The 17,189-nt window shown below is 46.4% G+C and overlaps 1 protein-coding gene across 1 annotated transcript in view; it reads left to right on the plus strand.

The window, feature by feature from the left end:
• Window positions 1-17,189, plus strand: part of ADAM10 (ADAM metallopeptidase domain 10) — a 450,369-nt gene that overhangs the window by 162,314 nt on the left and 270,866 nt on the right. Inside the window, exon 3 of the mRNA XM_069222090.1 lies at window positions 10,401-10,519. Within this exon, the coding sequence (XP_069078191.1) occupies window positions 10,401-10,519 (119 nt within the window). The remainder of the gene's footprint in view (window positions 1-10,400; window positions 10,520-17,189) is intronic.

Genomic DNA, 17,189 nt, shown 5'->3' on the forward strand with positions numbered 1-17,189 from the left:
TTGTTACTGGAGTGGCAAGCATTCAATGTCTTGGTGTTCCAGCAGTCTCCTGGTGGTGATAAGCTGAAAGAAGTACTCTTAGCACTGCTGAGTACAGTTGCAATGTCAGTAGTTGACTTCAGCTAGCTCATGTCCTTAAAATACCTCACCCGGTTACCAAACGCTTAGAGGACAGACGCGACTGTAGTGATGTTGATGGAGTGCCTCCAAAAAAGAACTGATGTAACAAATAGAGACTTGAAGTGTCAGCTGACCAAGGGTCTCTTCTGTGACATGTGTAGTCAAACTTAGAAGAGGCACCAGGCACTACAGTCAGCTAAGACATTGTTACAGCTGTGTTTTGAAGCCTCTTTTTACCAGAAAACAAGGTTGCAGATAGGCGAAATGAAGCGCCTTCGTTCTCACAGGAGGAAGCAGTTGAGTTTGTGGACACATAAGTGGAAAGGTTAAACAACTCCTTTCACAGGGATTACCTGACCTGCTGTAGTTTAATTTGTCTAAGCATTTAGTCGAACCCACACTCAGACCTTGGCCAGCCTCGGCTGTTGTTTCAAGCAAAGAGCTTCCAACCTCGCCAGGGACCGTCCGACTCGCGGGCCTGCCGTTTCTCGGAAGGCCCTTCCCGGCAGAGCGAAGGCCAAGCAGCCCGGCAGCTTGCGCCCTCCCAGCGGTCCGACCAGAGTGGAAAGGGGTCGGGTGGCGCCAGGTCCCGGGAAGCCGTCCTGCTTTCTGCGCCTTTTCGGCACTTTGTCATTTTTCTAGGCCTCCTCGCCTTCGGAGCCTTTTTCCCGCCTCTTTTTTGACGCTTTTTTCCTCCTACCCGCCCGCCTCCCAGCTGACCCCGCCTCCCCGGCTACCCCTTAAATGGTGGCCGCTGCGAGGCAGTGGTAGCGACCCTCGACCCCAGGGTAGGTCGCTCCCCTGTCCTCCCAGCACCACCAGATCCAGACCCCCTGTTCTGCCTTCTCTTTTGCCTGCATCGCTGACTGTGCCCCGAGTGTCTGTGTTGCCGTTTGTCTGCGTTCGCGCTCCCCTTTTTTCCTTCTGTATCCCGAGTGCCTGTGCTGTGTGATCGCGCTCCCCTTTTTTCCTTCTGTATCCCCGAGTGCCTGCATCTTCTGAGTGCCGTCCCCATTGCCCTCCCGCCGTCTCCCCATCGTTTTTCCTGCTTTCTGCGCCTTTTCTGCGTCATTTTTCTAGGCCTCCTCGCCTTCGGAGCCTTTTTCCCGCCGCTTTTTTGCCGCTTTTTTCCCCCTATCCGCCCTCCTCCCGCCTCCCAGCTGACCCCGGCTACCCCTTAAATGGCGGCCGCTGCGAGGCCGCGCAGCTGGGGCGCCGCTGGACCGCGCACAGCGCCCGTACCCCTGGCCCCCGCTCCCCCCGCCTGACCTACGACTCCGCCACCCTCGTCAACCTCAACCCCGGCCGCACTCCGGGCTGCTACCGCGCCCACCCCAAACGGACCCACGGACTCTTCACCTGCAGCAACTGTCACTTCACCTGCCTACGGACCAGCACCGCTCCCGCCAAGAACGACCCCCCCGGAAGCTATCTCCACTGCATCCTGGTCAACACCCGATCCGTCCACAGGCACGCCATCGAACTGTGGAACCTCCTCAACTCTACGAACCCGGACATCGCCTTCCTCACCGAGACCTGGATGAATCCCTCCTCGGCACCCGACATCGCCATAGCCATCCCCGACGGCTACAAAATCATCCGGAAAGACCGCACCAACCGCATCGGAGGAGGCATCGCCATCGCACACAAAAACTCCATCCGCATCTCAACCGACACCGACAACTCACTCCCTGACGCCGAACATCTCCACTTCACGATCCACAGCGACCCCAAGACCACCCTCAGAGGCACCCTCATGTACAGACCACCAGGACCCCGCACCAAGTTCAGCGAAGACATCGCAGATTTCGTCAACCCTCACGCACTCTCGTCCACCGACTACATCCTCCTAGGAGACCTCAACTTTCACCTGGAGAACCTCACCGACAACACCACCACCGCCTTACTGGACAACCTCGCCAACCTGGGACTGAATCAGCTAGTCAACACCCCCACCCACTACGCCGGACACACGCTCGACCCCATCTTCTCCTCCAGCAAACACATCACCTTCAGCCACACCACCGAACTCACCTGGTCGGACCACAGCTGCGTCCACTTCATCTTCAAGAAGACCACTGTGCACCACCACACCCAGCAACCACCAAGAAGACACTGGAATCGTATCACCACGGATCAGCTCGCATCAACCCTCTCCCAGAACCGACCCACCAGCACCACCGACCCAAACGAAGCCGCCAACAACCTCACCAACTGGATCTCCGACTGCGCCAACCTCCTGGCCCCCCTGAAAACTCAAGCCAGCACCAACAACCACAAGAAAAACTCCTGGTTCACCCCCGACCTCAAGGACTCCAAGAAAGAATGCCGCGCCCACGAGAAGAAGTGGCGCCTCAACCAGACCGAAGAGAACATGTCAGCTCTCAAGGACGCCACCCGCCAACACCACCAACACCTCCGCGCTGCACGAAAAACAGCCTACCGGAACAGACTTGACAACAACGCCCACAACAGCAAGGAACTATTTGGCATCGTCAAAGAGCTCTCCAACCCGGACGCAGAAAACAACTCCATCCCTCCATCACAGGACCTCTGCGACTCCCTCGCGACCTTCTTCCACCACAAGATCACCGACATATACAACAGCTTCCCGACCACCGACGCGAACCCCCCCCCCCCCCCCCCCCGGAACCCGCTACCGACATCACCACCATCCTCACCTGGAGCCCAACCACCACCGAGGAGACCACCCACGTCATGAACTCGATCCACTCCGGATCCCCATCGGACCCCTGCCCGCACCACATCTACAACATAGCCGACAACATCATCGCACCGCACCTCCGAGATGTCATCAACGCCTCCCTCACCACCGCCACCTTCCCGGAGAGCTGGAAACACGCAGAGCTCAACGCCCTCTTAAAGAAACCCACAGCAGACCCCACCGAACTCAAAAACTTCCGACCCATCTCTCTCCTGCCGTTCCCCGCCAAAGTGATTGAGAAAATTGTCAACACTCAACTCACCAACGCCCTGGAAACCAACGACTCCCTCGACCCCACACAGTTCGGTTTCAGGACCAACCACAGCACCGAAACCGCCCTCATCGCAGCCACGGACGACATCAGAGCCCTGACCGACAAGGGTGAGACCGTGGCCCTCATACTCCTGGACCTCTCCGCAGCCTTCGACACGGTCTGCCACCGCACCCTGATACGACGCCTCAGCAACGCCGGCATCAGAGGCAAGGCCCTCGAATGGATTATCTCCTTCCTCTCCGGAAGGACTCAGAGTCCGCCTGCCCCCCTTCAGATCCACAGCCACGGAGATCATCTGCGGCGTACCTCAAGGATCCTCCCTCAGCCCCACTCTCTTCAACATCTACATGACCCCCCTGGCGAACATCGCACGCAAACACGGACTCGACCTAATATCATACGCCGACGACACCCAGCTCATCTTATCCCTCACAAACAACCCCACCTCAGCCAGGACCAGATTACATGAAGGAATGAAGGAAGTGGCGAACTGGATGACAGACAGCCGCCTGAAACTGAACGCCGACAAGACGGAGGTCCTCATCCTCGGCCCCCCTCCCACCGCATGGGACGACTCCTGGTGGCCCCCCCGCCCTAGGCAGCACTCCCCAACCCACCGACCACGCGCGCAACCTCGGCTTCATCCTGGACTCATCCCTCACCATGACCAGACAGGTGAACTCGGTGACCTCGGCATGCTTCAACACCCTACGCATGCTCCGCAAGATCTTCCGCTGGATCCCCACCGACACCAGGAAGACCGTCACCCACGCCCTCGTCACCAGTCGCTTGGACTACGGGAACACCCTGTACGCGGGCATCACCACCAAGCTACTGAGGAAACTCCAACGGATCCAGAACGCTGCCGCAAGACTCATCCTGGACATCCCTCGCCACCACCACATCTCAGGACACCTGAAAAAACTCCATTGGCTCCCCGTCAACAAGAGGATCACCTTCCGACTCCTCACCCACGCACACAAAGCCCTTCACAACCTCGGACCCAAACTCATCAACAACCGCGTCTCCTTCTACACTCCGCGCACTCTACGATCCGCCGGACAGGCCCTGGCAGCCGTACCCCGCATCCGCAAAGCCACCGCCGGAGGAAGATCCTTCGCTTTCCTGGCAGCGAAGACCTGGAACTCTCTGCCCAGCCACCTTCGCGCCATACCTGAACACCTCTCCTTCAGAAGGCAGCTCAAGACCTGGCTCTTCGAGCACTGATTTCCCCCCCCCCCCAGCGCCTTGAGACCCTTTATGGGTGAGTAGCGCGCTTTATAAATGCGAATGATTGATTGATTGAGCAGCAAATACCAAAGTTCATGAGCTGATGTGGTCGTAATCTACTCCATAAGGTTATAAACTCATTTTGATCTCTTTATGTAGCCACTCAATATTTTCCACCTTTGGGAACTAGTAGCACAGTCCCAGAAGACTCCGTACTTTAACGGATCCCTGGGGAAATAATATTAACACATTAATAAACTGTATATAAACAAAGTGGCTAAATGTATAGTTGAAAATTTTAAAACGTACTGTAAATGTCAATGAATTTTAAATAAATTTGAGGCTAAAAATTGAAGTGGTATCCTCAGGTTGATTCGTGGGAGCAGCGCATGGCATTAAAATATAGTAGGGTAGATGTGTGGCTTCATTTGAATTAAGAAAAGCTCCAACCTTCCTATTAAAATTTATTTTTTATTTATTTTTATTGATATATTTTGCAAATTAAATAAAATGTGTTTTGTGTGTGTGTTTGATAGTGCTTGTTTCTGTCTGTATTTTGTGTGTATTGTTTTGAGGTTCAAATCATCAACAATGTTTAGGGCGGGATTCCCGGCGTCCAGTAATGACCCAGTGGGGAGTCCCACAGACTCCCAATAATGATTCAGTGGGGGGGTACCCGGGTTCCAGTAATGATAAAGTGGGGGTCCACAGAAGTCAAAAGGCTGAGAACCACTGCGTTAGGAAATGTCGGTGACCTTGAAAACCTTTGTGATGGTGGGTCTCCTGATGCACTTTACTTTTCAGTATAATCCAACAAGTATACTATCAACCAGTGCCTTTTTTTTGTTTGTCACGTTTTTAATACATTGATCTAAACAAAAAGACAGCCCATTGATGAATTTAAAATGTGCCTGGGCAATAGAACCAAAATGTGTTTTTACTATGTAAACATAAAGCCGTCCACACCTGTTTGGGATTAAATCCTGGGAAATGGCTACAGACAGCAATGCCTATCATGTGCAACGTGTACAGCATGTTGAACCATGCTGCTGGGCGTGCCCCCCTCCAGGTGGGCAGACATTTGATTATCCGCTCAGTTCTTTGTTTCAAGGTGCTTGAAATTTAGGGAGTGAGGTATGATATTCTGCGATCTAGTGATTCTTACTGCTTAAATGCAATTGCCAGTGATCCTTGTGTGTATAATATGTGGAGAAATAGAATTTAAAAAGTACAATTTATTTTCTAATCAATCTTACAGTGGTTTTTTTTCTCACGCCTTCTGCGATTTATTCACAGAGAACCGCAAAGCTTTGAGATGTTTTGCTTATGGACAGCCCCAGTGCGCCAGATTTATTCGTGTTTGTAGAAAGCCTGGATCTCGCAACTATTTACTGCATTGCCGCTTGATTTCTGCGAAAGTGGCGCTGCAGGAACAATGATGCACTTGAGTATTGGATGTGAGGCGCATTAGCTCAGTTGTCGATCCCTTTCCCTGGGCGTTTGTCTGAATGTACACCTACCTTCCTGGAGCTCGTGTGTGCTTGTGCTTTAGTCTGGGACTGTGCGCCTTAACTTTTCAGTGTCTCCCCTCTCTATCAAACGGCTGGTCTCGGTACCCTGGACGTGTGTTAGGGGAGACTAGAGTTTGGCACACTGAAACCTGACAGGTGGATATAAAGGCATTAAACCACACATTGAAAACTGAACTGACTGCTGATTACTTTAAAATGGCGTTTGCAATAAAAGTGCTGCAGCCACACACCGCCTCTTGAGTGTACTTCGAAGCGTGAAGCACCCAGGGTGATAGCACCAGTGCTTGATTTGTGCTTGTTGTTTCCGGTGCTGAGCACCGGCACTTATTTGTGAGGGCCGGGGCTTATTCTGTCTCAAGGATTTGCTGCGAGCAAAAGACACATATGGGAAATACGGAGGAAGAAAAAACGAAAAAGCGTCACAAAGGGGGAACGTAGAAAGCTGCTAGAGTGAGCTGAAGGGGCAGAGAGTGGCTTTATATGGATTGGGGAGGCCCGAGATGGCCTCAGGTTTACGCCGCCTCAGTATTCTGTGTTTACACATTTAACTGCAGCAGCCGCGTGTTTAAGAGGAGGGCTTTGGGCACCGGCACCTTTTTATTTACAAATTAAGCACTGGGTAGCATAGAAGTCCTACCCCAGGACCCCTTCCCTTTCAGACTAGAGAAGTAATCAATTGATAATAATTGGAGGCACCTCTCACTTCTGCTCATCTGCAGCTCCCAACAAAATTACATTTTTTAATGATACGTTAGTCCTTCAAACGTTTCGATGTATTGCTGCTTCAACCCCGAAGGTTGACAGCAAAGTGTAATAGGATAGGGACTTGTTCCTATTGAAAAGAATTACATAATAAATACAGTAGCGATGCGAGAGAGATGTACATTTGTGGTTGGCATCAGTATAACCATGGAGCATGTCAAAAATATTTACATTTATAATTCATAGTGCAATGGTAAGATATGTACATTTGTATTAAGCAGCGTTCGTGGGAAAGAAGAATGGATGCGCGCGGTGATAAGATACTGTGTTTAGAAGGGGTGCAGCTGACATTTTAATGCATTCAAGGTCAGCAGTAGAGAACAGTCCATAAAAGCAGAAGGCATGAATCAAGCGAGCATTGGTAGAGCAGCTAGAATAGCTGATCCTGTAGTTTTACGTTAAACATTTACAGCAAGGGAGCAAGTATGCTTGAAGGTCATTACGGATTTTAGGTGCCTTCTCCGAGAAGTTGTGGGGTGTGTGTGTGTGTTTGTGTTTTAAATGACTTAAAAAAAAAAATGCTTTAACCTAAATGCTTGTTAGGGTATGTATTTGCGTCACTATATGTACATAGCCACTGTGTTGGTGAAGTGCATTAAATCGAAACAACCAATGGCGACATACATGCCCAATACATTGTCTGTGTCCAAGGTCAGTCAGAGCTCACCCTACTCATTCCTTGCCGTATACGAAGGATCTACCAAGGAGTCAAACCTCCCGAGTTGTACCATCCACCCCATAACACCATCTCCTCCACCATCCACTCCCGTCAGGCAAACCCCTCTTTTAAAAATGTCTGCCATAGTCCCCAGATGTTATCATGTTTGCTAAGTACACCTGTCTTTCCATAGCTGCGCAATAATAACATGCCTCTCTGCACTCTCGTAGGGTGGGGGCCTCTTGAGTCATCCATCCGCACACTGTCCCTTTTAGCCGTACTCCACCCCAACAGCAGAGGTCTTGGTCGGTGCAGTTTGGGGTGGACCTACATCCCATTACCTGTAGCCCCTTCAGGTGTGTAGTAGGCTGTGTACAAGTAATTAAGCTGAATGAGGTGGGGACGCTCTGATAACGTGAGAACCCAGGCTGCCTTCGCTCTCCCCTTCCTCTCATCGACCCCCCTGGTGTCTACAGCCTCTTACCACTTCGCTTGCAAGCCTGTCATCTGGTCAAGGGCTTTAACCAGGAGAGACTGGACGCCGGACGTTTTGAGAAGTAGCTTAGATTTGCTTCTTAGGTTGCAGTGTTTACCAGACAGTTCTAGTTTTTGTTGGTAGAGGAGGAATTTATGATGTAACACTTTGTGTATGCTAGCATCTGTTCTGTTAGTGTGGCAAGATTCAGCGTTAACTACTTTAGAGAGTTCAGAATTGGAGTGATTCCGTTGAATTATCTCGTTTGACTGATCATTCTAGCTGCAGAGTGGCAGATTTAACAGTTTTGTGGCAGCTGTTTAGGGCCTGTAGTTGAGCAAAACTGTCAGGAAAGAACACCTTAAAGCTCTTCGGTGTTGAAGGGAGGAATTCAGTCTTTTGAGTGTTAAGTTTTAGTTACATCTCGGCATCCATGAGCATATGTTGAGTAGTGATTGGGTGAGAGTGTCTGTGTCATCTGTGCTATCGATCTTTAGGTAGAGCTGCATATCTTTCACATATTGGTTGAACTTAACCTGTCTTGGAGAATATCTCACCCAGCAGCTGAACATACAGTTAATAGGGGGCTTGAATAAATCCTTGTTGTATTCCAATTAAAATAATAGTTTGATGCAATGTGTTCTGTTACACAGGGATGTTTTGAATCAGTTAAGCGCTGTGCCTTCAAAACCCATCCTACTACATATGGCGCGTAGGAAAATATTTTGGCCATTCGTACCGAATGCTGCTGATAGGCCAAGAAATACTTGCATGTAATGTTTGCCTTCATCAGAGATCTGTATGTGTGCCTGATCATGAGTGTGGCAATTTCTGTGCTGTTATCAAATTTAAAAGCAGACGGATGTATTTTGACCATATGTTTCTTCTACTGGTCAGTTAAACATTTATCCGACTTTAGCCAGAAATGAGAGCACTGTAATGGGTTTGTTGTTAGGTTGTTCAAATCAATTTTAGATTTTTGTTTTCCAAAATAGACGGTGAACCTAGCCTACTTTGCATTCCTAGCTCAGCAGGACAGGGATGAATTAATAATGGCAAAATAGGACGAGGGATTGGTCTGACAAGTCGCCATGTATGGTGCCAGCATACTGCTATAGCCAGGTTTAGAAACCACAAAGACAAGGTAACACCTTTTTCTTGATAGGAATGTTGCAGTGTTGTGTTAGGTCAGAATCTGTGGAAAGAATTTAGATGCCTAGTGTGGATGTCTGCCAGTGTATTCAAAGGGAGGTTAAAATCTCCAAGAAGCATATGCTGGGGGTGACAATTGATCTGCACAGTGGTACCAATGTCATCAGTAAGAGCTTTGTAGGTCTTAGCCGATAGAGCATATTCCATATTAGTGTACAGGAGAATGATTCTTAATAATGATAGCTGTGCCACCACCTCTTAAATCAGATCTGTCCAGGTGGATTATCCTGGAGCTCGGTAGCACAAAGAGGTCAAAGCGATGTGCGATGAGGATATGAACTCTATTTTTGAGATAGTGAGCAAGTCAAGGTTATTTTCCAAAATCAAGGGGGAGATTGTGTTATTGATGTTCTTTTAAATATTAGGTTGTGGATACGAATCAAGTTATCAGTATGTCAGTCCGTGGATACTAGTTCTGGTGATGGTGTGAATGGGTATAAAATTGATGCCAATTTTTTGGTATGAAGATCTGAAATGGGGACTTCCTTGGGTGTGTTTTTAGTTAGTCTTTTGATGTCCTGATTGAGGCAGAGAGGAGATGGATGGATGGATGAATGACTGTGTGTGTGATCCTCTGTTCTAGTAAGATGTCAGAGTGAAGCTTATCTCAGACTGTGCTACCCACAGTTCAGAGTGAAGGATGAGTTGCATTGGGACATGGAGAGACGTCCTTCAAACCACGGATTGTGTTGCAAGTGGGATATAGCATACCAGATTTAGTTTGTGATGCCTTACTGCAAATATGTGTGTACATGGGTTGGAAAAGAGAAGGAGGACCTTTAAAGTGTTGACGTGAAGGGATGAGAGATATTAGTGTAGAAGGGGCGTGATTGGTTCTTCAACATGGGCAGTGTTAAGTGTTGCTGCAATGGTTCTGTGTTCACGAGGAAAGATATTAGGAGGGTGCTGGTGTCTGCTTGTATCTGGAAGAGTTGGAGGGAGTGGTTCAGTTGTAACATGTTCTAGATAGATACCGGCCTGGGGGTATTTATCATCATAGTTGACATCCAGCACTTACAGGGTGTCAGTGTGGTCCTCTGTATTGAAGGTAGAAATGGAGGGTGCATGAAAAGGCTAGATATGAAAGTTACCTGTGTTGGATTTAGTATTGTTCAGATAGGTAAAGTTGGTGGTGTAAAGGTGGCGATTGTCTGTGGTGTAAGATACACACCTTGTTACCAAAAGCCTTCGCTTTTAATTTCTGTTTTAAGACAGTAATGTAGTTTCTTGTGCTATTAAAAAAAAAAGTTACAAATGTATGCCCATTTTGTGTGTTATAAGTGAGTGACAGAAGGTCTTTTGTGACAGACCTATGCTTTACACTAATTGTCAAAATCGTTGATCTATTGTTGTTACATTTGTGTCTGGCCTGTCTTAATTGTAACCCAGTTTGCCACTTTTTTTATTCTTAGACAATTCAACCTTCGCATGAAGAGAGATACGGCATTGTTTTCTCAAGATTTCAAATTGGAAATTCAAGGAAAAACACTGGACTATGACACTTCTCATATTTATACGGGGCACATATACGGTAAGGCTATGCAGTTTTTAATTAACCTTTACATTTTTATTAACGTTCTTAAGCTTAAACGAATAAGAAAACAGACTGTCTATATTACTGTTTTTTGTGTTTCCATGTAACGTTTGCTGATATTGTTGCAAGGTGTTTTGTGCGAAGTCTCTGGCAGGTATTTTAATTTATATTTACACTGCATAGTTACCTCTGCAACCATATAAATAATAGATATCGAACATTTAAAGACATGAGCCCTAAGGTAATTTTAACTTGCTTTTTTAGAAAGTCTGTAGAAGATTCGCACAAGTTTCTTTCTTTTGAATTAACTGTATTAGTTTTGTGCTGGCATTAATTAGTATGTCTTGCTTGTTTCTGGCAGTGCTATCAGGATAAAAGGAGAAAATGAACAGTGCGAATGAACATTAGTTTTTTTAATTGTGGAGCAACATTCATCTAATTTGCTTTTCTGTAGAAAGAGCTGTGGCACTAATGGTCTTTTACTGGTAGATGTGCCATACAGGCTGCCCCAGAAAGTCGGCGTGATGTTTTCTGTAGTTGGAAATGTGGTTGTTTAAGGTGCTTGTCTTCACATGATCACTGAGCACATTGAAGCCAATTTATACTTTTGTATGGTGAAGGTTGTTTAAGCTGTAGTTTGTTTATTTTTTTTAATTCATCATAATCGTCAAATAAACTTTCTTCGACTTGTGAACAAGCCACAAAAGGCACAGCAAGAAATTACAATACAGCAGCGAAGTCCATGTGCAAAGATAACACATACAAAAATATTAGGGTTAAAAACAGAAAAGCAAATCATTATACAACACAACTAAAATCCGTATATATACATATTTCATAAAACAGTATATTAGTCTTCACGGCTATTTCTCAATCGTATAGCAGCTTTTAAAAAACTAACCATGTTCAAAATGATATCAGCTGGGGAGCATTTGGAGAAAAATGAGAGCTGGGCGTACTTGATTAAAATTAGCTTGCTTTGAAATGGGAAGAATAAAAGGTTTTCCTGGGAATTACATAGAAATTGCAAACCATTATAAAGTGAATGGTAGCCTGCGGACACAGGCTGTCGCAACAGCAAGGCCCCAAACTGTGGCCCCTCAAACTGCCCCTTGGAACAGCTAACAAAGTGCAGCACGTCCCTTCTAAATCTAGTAAGTAAAATAGGATCATACGTACTAAGACCCTATGTAAGATAGGGCTCCATGTTGGGAAATGTTCTCAACAAAGAATGATTACGTATGTGTTGCTTAGTTAATGAAACCCGTTCTCTGGTCACGGCCCTCTGCTGCAGCAACTGAGCTTTGAGATTTATCCGACCAGCCTTTTGTATACACTCTGGAACAGCAAATAGCTCACTCCTACCTAAAGTATGCAAAATGTCCTTAATATACGTGACCAAAAGGTTACAATAAGTGTAGTAGAGGGAGAGACAGTCCTTCTAGAAACTCTCTGTTCAGCTTGGCCTCTGGTCTAGCCCAAATATCTAACCAGAGGGAAAGGGGCGGAGCGCTATAGTGCCCTCCAAACTCTTCATGCATTAAAAAAAAAAAAGGGGCACATTGAGGGACACAGGTTTCGAAAGAAAATGTTTTCCACTGTTTGTAACTTCGCCTGCTTAACATAACCCCAAACCTCACTCCCATATACCACCCTGGAGAGGCACTTGGCTCTATACACTTGTTGCAAGGCCCGCACTGTTTTTTTTACCCAGACGTGCAGCAAAATTAAAAACTGCAGCATTAGTTCTTAAAAAATCCTCTTTTCTGATTGACCATAGGGTGCCAATTCAGGGATGAATCAAACTTTATTCCTAAATAGGAAAATGCACTAGTCTTGGGCAAGGCACTAGTGTCTACATAAAACGTACAGGGATGTGGAATTCCTATCGCCCGGGACATCTTGTTTGGGGTCAAGGGCAACAAGTTTTTATGTTTACTTTGTCCTTGGGACAAGTAGGCCCAACCCTCTGCAGCACAAACCCTTTGGCTGCCTGTTTACAGAGAGTGGAACTCTCTGCAGTTGAGGTAATGTGTTTCCAAAAGATAATGCTGTTCGAACTTGTATTTATGGTTCATTATTTGAAAGCCTTGATTATTAGGGTGAGTGCTGTAAATAAATGTTTTAAGGTCACACTTCACTACTGACGTTGGTTCCAGTACAAAAAAAAACAGCTGTGTATACAGATGTTTGAAAACTTTAGGCTATGAGGCTAAGTATAATGCTCCCAGAATGCTCTCTGATTAGATGCAAATGAAGTGTCATTTAGTAAAATGTGTTGATGCATGCTAGTATTTCCCAAACATATTTCTAATGGAAAATCAGTGTAACCATTTTCAACACGAATATGGGAAGCATGAAAATAAACAAACACGGACAAAGCCAACTGATCTGACATATTTTTATACGTTTTTTAGTTTCATCAATGCGTGTCTTGTTTTGATATGGCTTTTGTAACACTTTATTGTTGTGGGAGCTACCAGGCCCTCAACATTGTAACAAACACTGCCCAAAAAAATAAATATATATTTTGAACTCTAAAAGCACACGTTGCCAGTGGCATAACAAAGGCCCCGCAGCCGCCCTCCAGGGGGCCCCTTTAGCACAGCACCTGCCCTGAGTGAGTCTGGAGAGGGGGCTCCTCCATGTTCTTTGCAAAGGGGCACCCTCCAGTTTTGTTACGTCACTGATAGCCACTGTAGTTCCTGACACTGAACAAAACTACTTTGTGTGCCAATATGCTCCTTGTGGAAGAGCAGAATGCAATCACTCACAGTAAAGCCAGCCAAAAGAGAGAGAAATAGAAGTTTTTATTAAACAAAATGTCTTTGTTAACACCAGACCTAATTAGGGACCAAGACCCACATGTAGGTAGCTTTTTGCATGTCACAAACAGCGACTTTCGCTGTTTGCGACGTGCAAAAAGCACATTGCGATGCACAAACCCAGTTTTGCGATTCAGTAACCTGGTTACCGAATCGCAAAACGGGTTTGCGAATCGCAATTAGGAAGGGGTGTTCCCTTCCTAATTGCGACTCGCAGTGCAATGTAGGATTGTTTTGTGGCCGCGAACGCGGGCGCAAACCAATCACAGTTTGCACCCATTTCAAATGGGTGCTAACACTTTCGCAAAAGGGAAGGGGTCCCCATGGGACCCCTTCCCCATTGTGAATGTCACTGTAAACATTTTTTCAGAGCAGGCAGTGGTCCTGCGGACCACTGCCTGCTCTGAAAAAATGAAACAAAAACGTTTCATTTTTCGTTTTTGTAATGCATCTCGTTTTCCTTTAAGGAAGCAGTCACAGACATGGTGGTCTGCTGTCTCCAGCAGGCCACCATCCCTGTGAGGGCCGCTATTCGCAAGGGGGTCGCAAATTGCGACCCACCTCATGATTATTCACTAGGTGGGCATTTGCGAAGCCCTTGCGAATCACAGATGGTGTCAGGGACACCATCCTACATTCAGATTTGCAACTCGCAATTTGCGGGTCGCAAATCTGAACCTACCTACATGTGGCCCCAAATTCTTAAAGAAAGTCACAAAAGTACACCCATGGTATACGTCGTACCCCTAAAAAATATTTGTGAACTGTATTTTAGCATGGGTAAATACGCATGTGTAGATTTGCTCATGTGAAAATCTATTGAGCATCTGCAAGTTCATTTTCCCTCCGGCCACTTTCTTCCCAACCCTGGAAGAAATTCTAATTCTGCCATTGTCAGGAGTAAATGTCCAACCTTTCTTATTATGGGAAAATATTAGAGAGAAGCTGGTGAAAATCTTTAAAACATGCAGGTTAGTAGGTTTGCAGACTCAAAGGCATTCCAGCCCTGGAACTATTGCTTACTGCTTCCTCCAGCCCCAGTATGCAGATCTGCAGAAAGGTGGCAAAAAAAGGAAATTGCTACAGTAGGGATTGAAACTGCAAGTATTCAAGCCCTATTATGGTAGTAGCCCTGGCATAATCAGAGAGGCTATTATCAAAGCTCTTACATAATGAGATTGCTGCCATAATTTGTCGACCACACTACATGGCACCAAAGGGACAAGTAGATCTTTTTACAGGACAAGTAGATTTGAGAAGCAACCTGTCCCCTGGACAAGTAGATATTTTAATAAATTCCACACCCCTGACGTATTCGTTTGAGTGGAGTGACAACCAGCTACCATAACAGAATACGTCTTGACATTAACCGAAAGTTCTAAGTCTTCCAAAAATGTGGCAAAGGCATTCAACAGGGACTGCAGCCCTTTGCCGTCCTAGCCATTACAACGGTGTCGTTGGCATACAGAAGCAACAGCAAACGTTGTTACCCCATCTGTGAACAATCCACATTGGAGGTAATCAATGCCTGCTATAAATGGTTCACATACAGGTTAAAAAGAAAGGAGGCCATAATGCAGCCTTGCCTCACTCCCCTGCGGATACCAAAATCCAGTGTGCATTGAAGATCTTTATTGTAACGCACCGATGCCATAGTGTTTCGATGTAGGTCCCTGAGAAACAGGACAATATTCTGCTCCACCTCCATAGATAACATAATGTGCCACAGTTTTTCTCTTGCTACCCAATCAACAGCTGAATAGCCATAAGGTCCATAAACGCAAGTTGCATGGAATCCTGTCGCAACATGATATATTTGCCTAAGACCATGTACAGGTTTAAACACTGGTCAACAGTGGAGCGTCCAGTTCGAAACCCGTACTGTAAATCAGCCAGAATACTGTGCTCCTCGGCTCCAGTCTCTAGTCTATTCAGTATGGCTGGCCCCAATACTTTCACTACTGAATCGAGAAGGGCGATAACATTGGGGATTATCCCTGACACCCTTCTTAAATACCGTAACAATAACTGAGGAAGCCCAAGACTGGGAGGCCCCTCAACAACAGCTGCATTAATAACTGAGGTAAGGGTAGGGGCCCAAACCTCAGTGTCACTGATGGACAAATCGGGGGGAATGCCATCGGGACCAGGAGCCTTTTTTTTGGATAACGCAGTATCGCCAATTTAACCTCATCAAGGATAAATGACAACTTGTGCATCCCCTTAACCAGAGTGAACTCCCTATAATCGGTGCTTGGAGCTATGTTATAAGCCTCCTTAAAAAGGGACACCCAGCTGTCGTCAGTAATATGGGAACTCAAGGATCTGGAGCTAAAAAAAGGGCTATTAATTATGCTCCAAATTTGGCACTATTTTTCAGCGCACTTGTCTCTAAAAGAGACTCCCAGGCAGCATGCCTGAGGCTATTCTTTCACCTTGCCAATTCCTGTCTGTATTGCTTATGAATGATTTTAGCAAGGATAGAGTCCCTAGGTCTGATGCTTATCACATTTCAGGTTCTTCAAGGCTAGGAAACATCCCTTAGCAAACCAGTTAGGGGTCTCAGTTTTGGTCCCCCCGCACTTGATATGGGATATTAACACATACTGATTTCCATTTCACAACATAAATAGAGGGCCCTGAAAGTTATCATGAACGACCTGGAACCACCTAAGGCTTCTCCAAATGCTAGTTGGAATTAGGGCACCTGAGTCATTCAAACCCCATACCTGCATAGGTAGGAGTCAACATAGGGATAAAGTCATAGCATTATGATCACTAAAGGGGTTCGACTGAATTTCCACCTTGTTTACACATGAGTAAAGGGGAGGCGAACAAAAATAAAACTACAAAAGATTCACACCTCCTCCCAGTAAACTTGGGGAAAATAACGCTATGTTTCGAGGCAACAAGCTTCTCGAGTGATAGCACTAAGTTATACTCCCTCAATAACCCATTCAAAGCAGAACCTTGAATAGTGTTCCAAATGTAATCCAGAAAGAACTAAACAACAATGAGAAAGGTTCCTCCTCCTTCGTGAGATCCTCACACAGATGGACATTAAACCCCCCACCAAGATGAAGTGAGCTCTAGGCCATTTTGATTTGCTAAGTTTTCTCATGAAGGAGCCCAACAGTTGAATATGACACACCTCTGACACAGTTTCCTTAGCATTATAGAAATTCAACAGAACCACACTTGCAAAACCCCGCATGGAAAAGGATATGACCTGAAGAGTTGAGGATCCTGTGGGGAGAAACTCCATCTTTCATTTTTTACCACCAGAGAAACAAAAATGATTAATCCCCCCCCCCCCCCCCCTCCTCAGTCTACCCACCCTTTATTCAATGGCGGGGCTAAAACGTTTTATACCCCTCAAGAAAATGAGGATTAGTAGTGACCCAGGTTCCCTGTAAACAAATCACCCCGGTTGTCTAATAAAAGCCAACCAGTGGTAGGGTCAGACTTCACCACCAAACCAGCAATGTTCCAGCTAACTAAATCGAACACTTTAGGGCTAATTGTTTTGGTGGCCTCAGTACAGCATCCAAATGGTACAACTCCAACCCCCTCCCAAAAGCCAGAACCTTCTGCCCACTCGGAGAGTCAGTCACAACCTTCCAGTGTGGCCAGTGGTGCGATCTGTTGGAAATAGCCACCCTGTCGAGAGTTGTAAGCTCAAACCCCCCCCCCCCCCCTTCCCCCCCTGCTCCACCATGGGATTCTTGGGTAACTCTAACTGTTTAGATTGTAGCACCCATGGTTCTGTAAAAGAACCCCAAGGGGAGTGCTACAGTGGAATTGGGGGGACGACCAAGGCTATATAGCAATAAATAGAAGCA

The sequence above is a fragment of the Pleurodeles waltl genome, chromosome 3_1, assembly GCF_031143425.1.
Source record: "Pleurodeles waltl isolate 20211129_DDA chromosome 3_1, aPleWal1.hap1.20221129, whole genome shotgun sequence".
Taxonomy (NCBI): Eukaryota; Metazoa; Chordata; class Amphibia; order Caudata; family Salamandridae; genus Pleurodeles; species Pleurodeles waltl.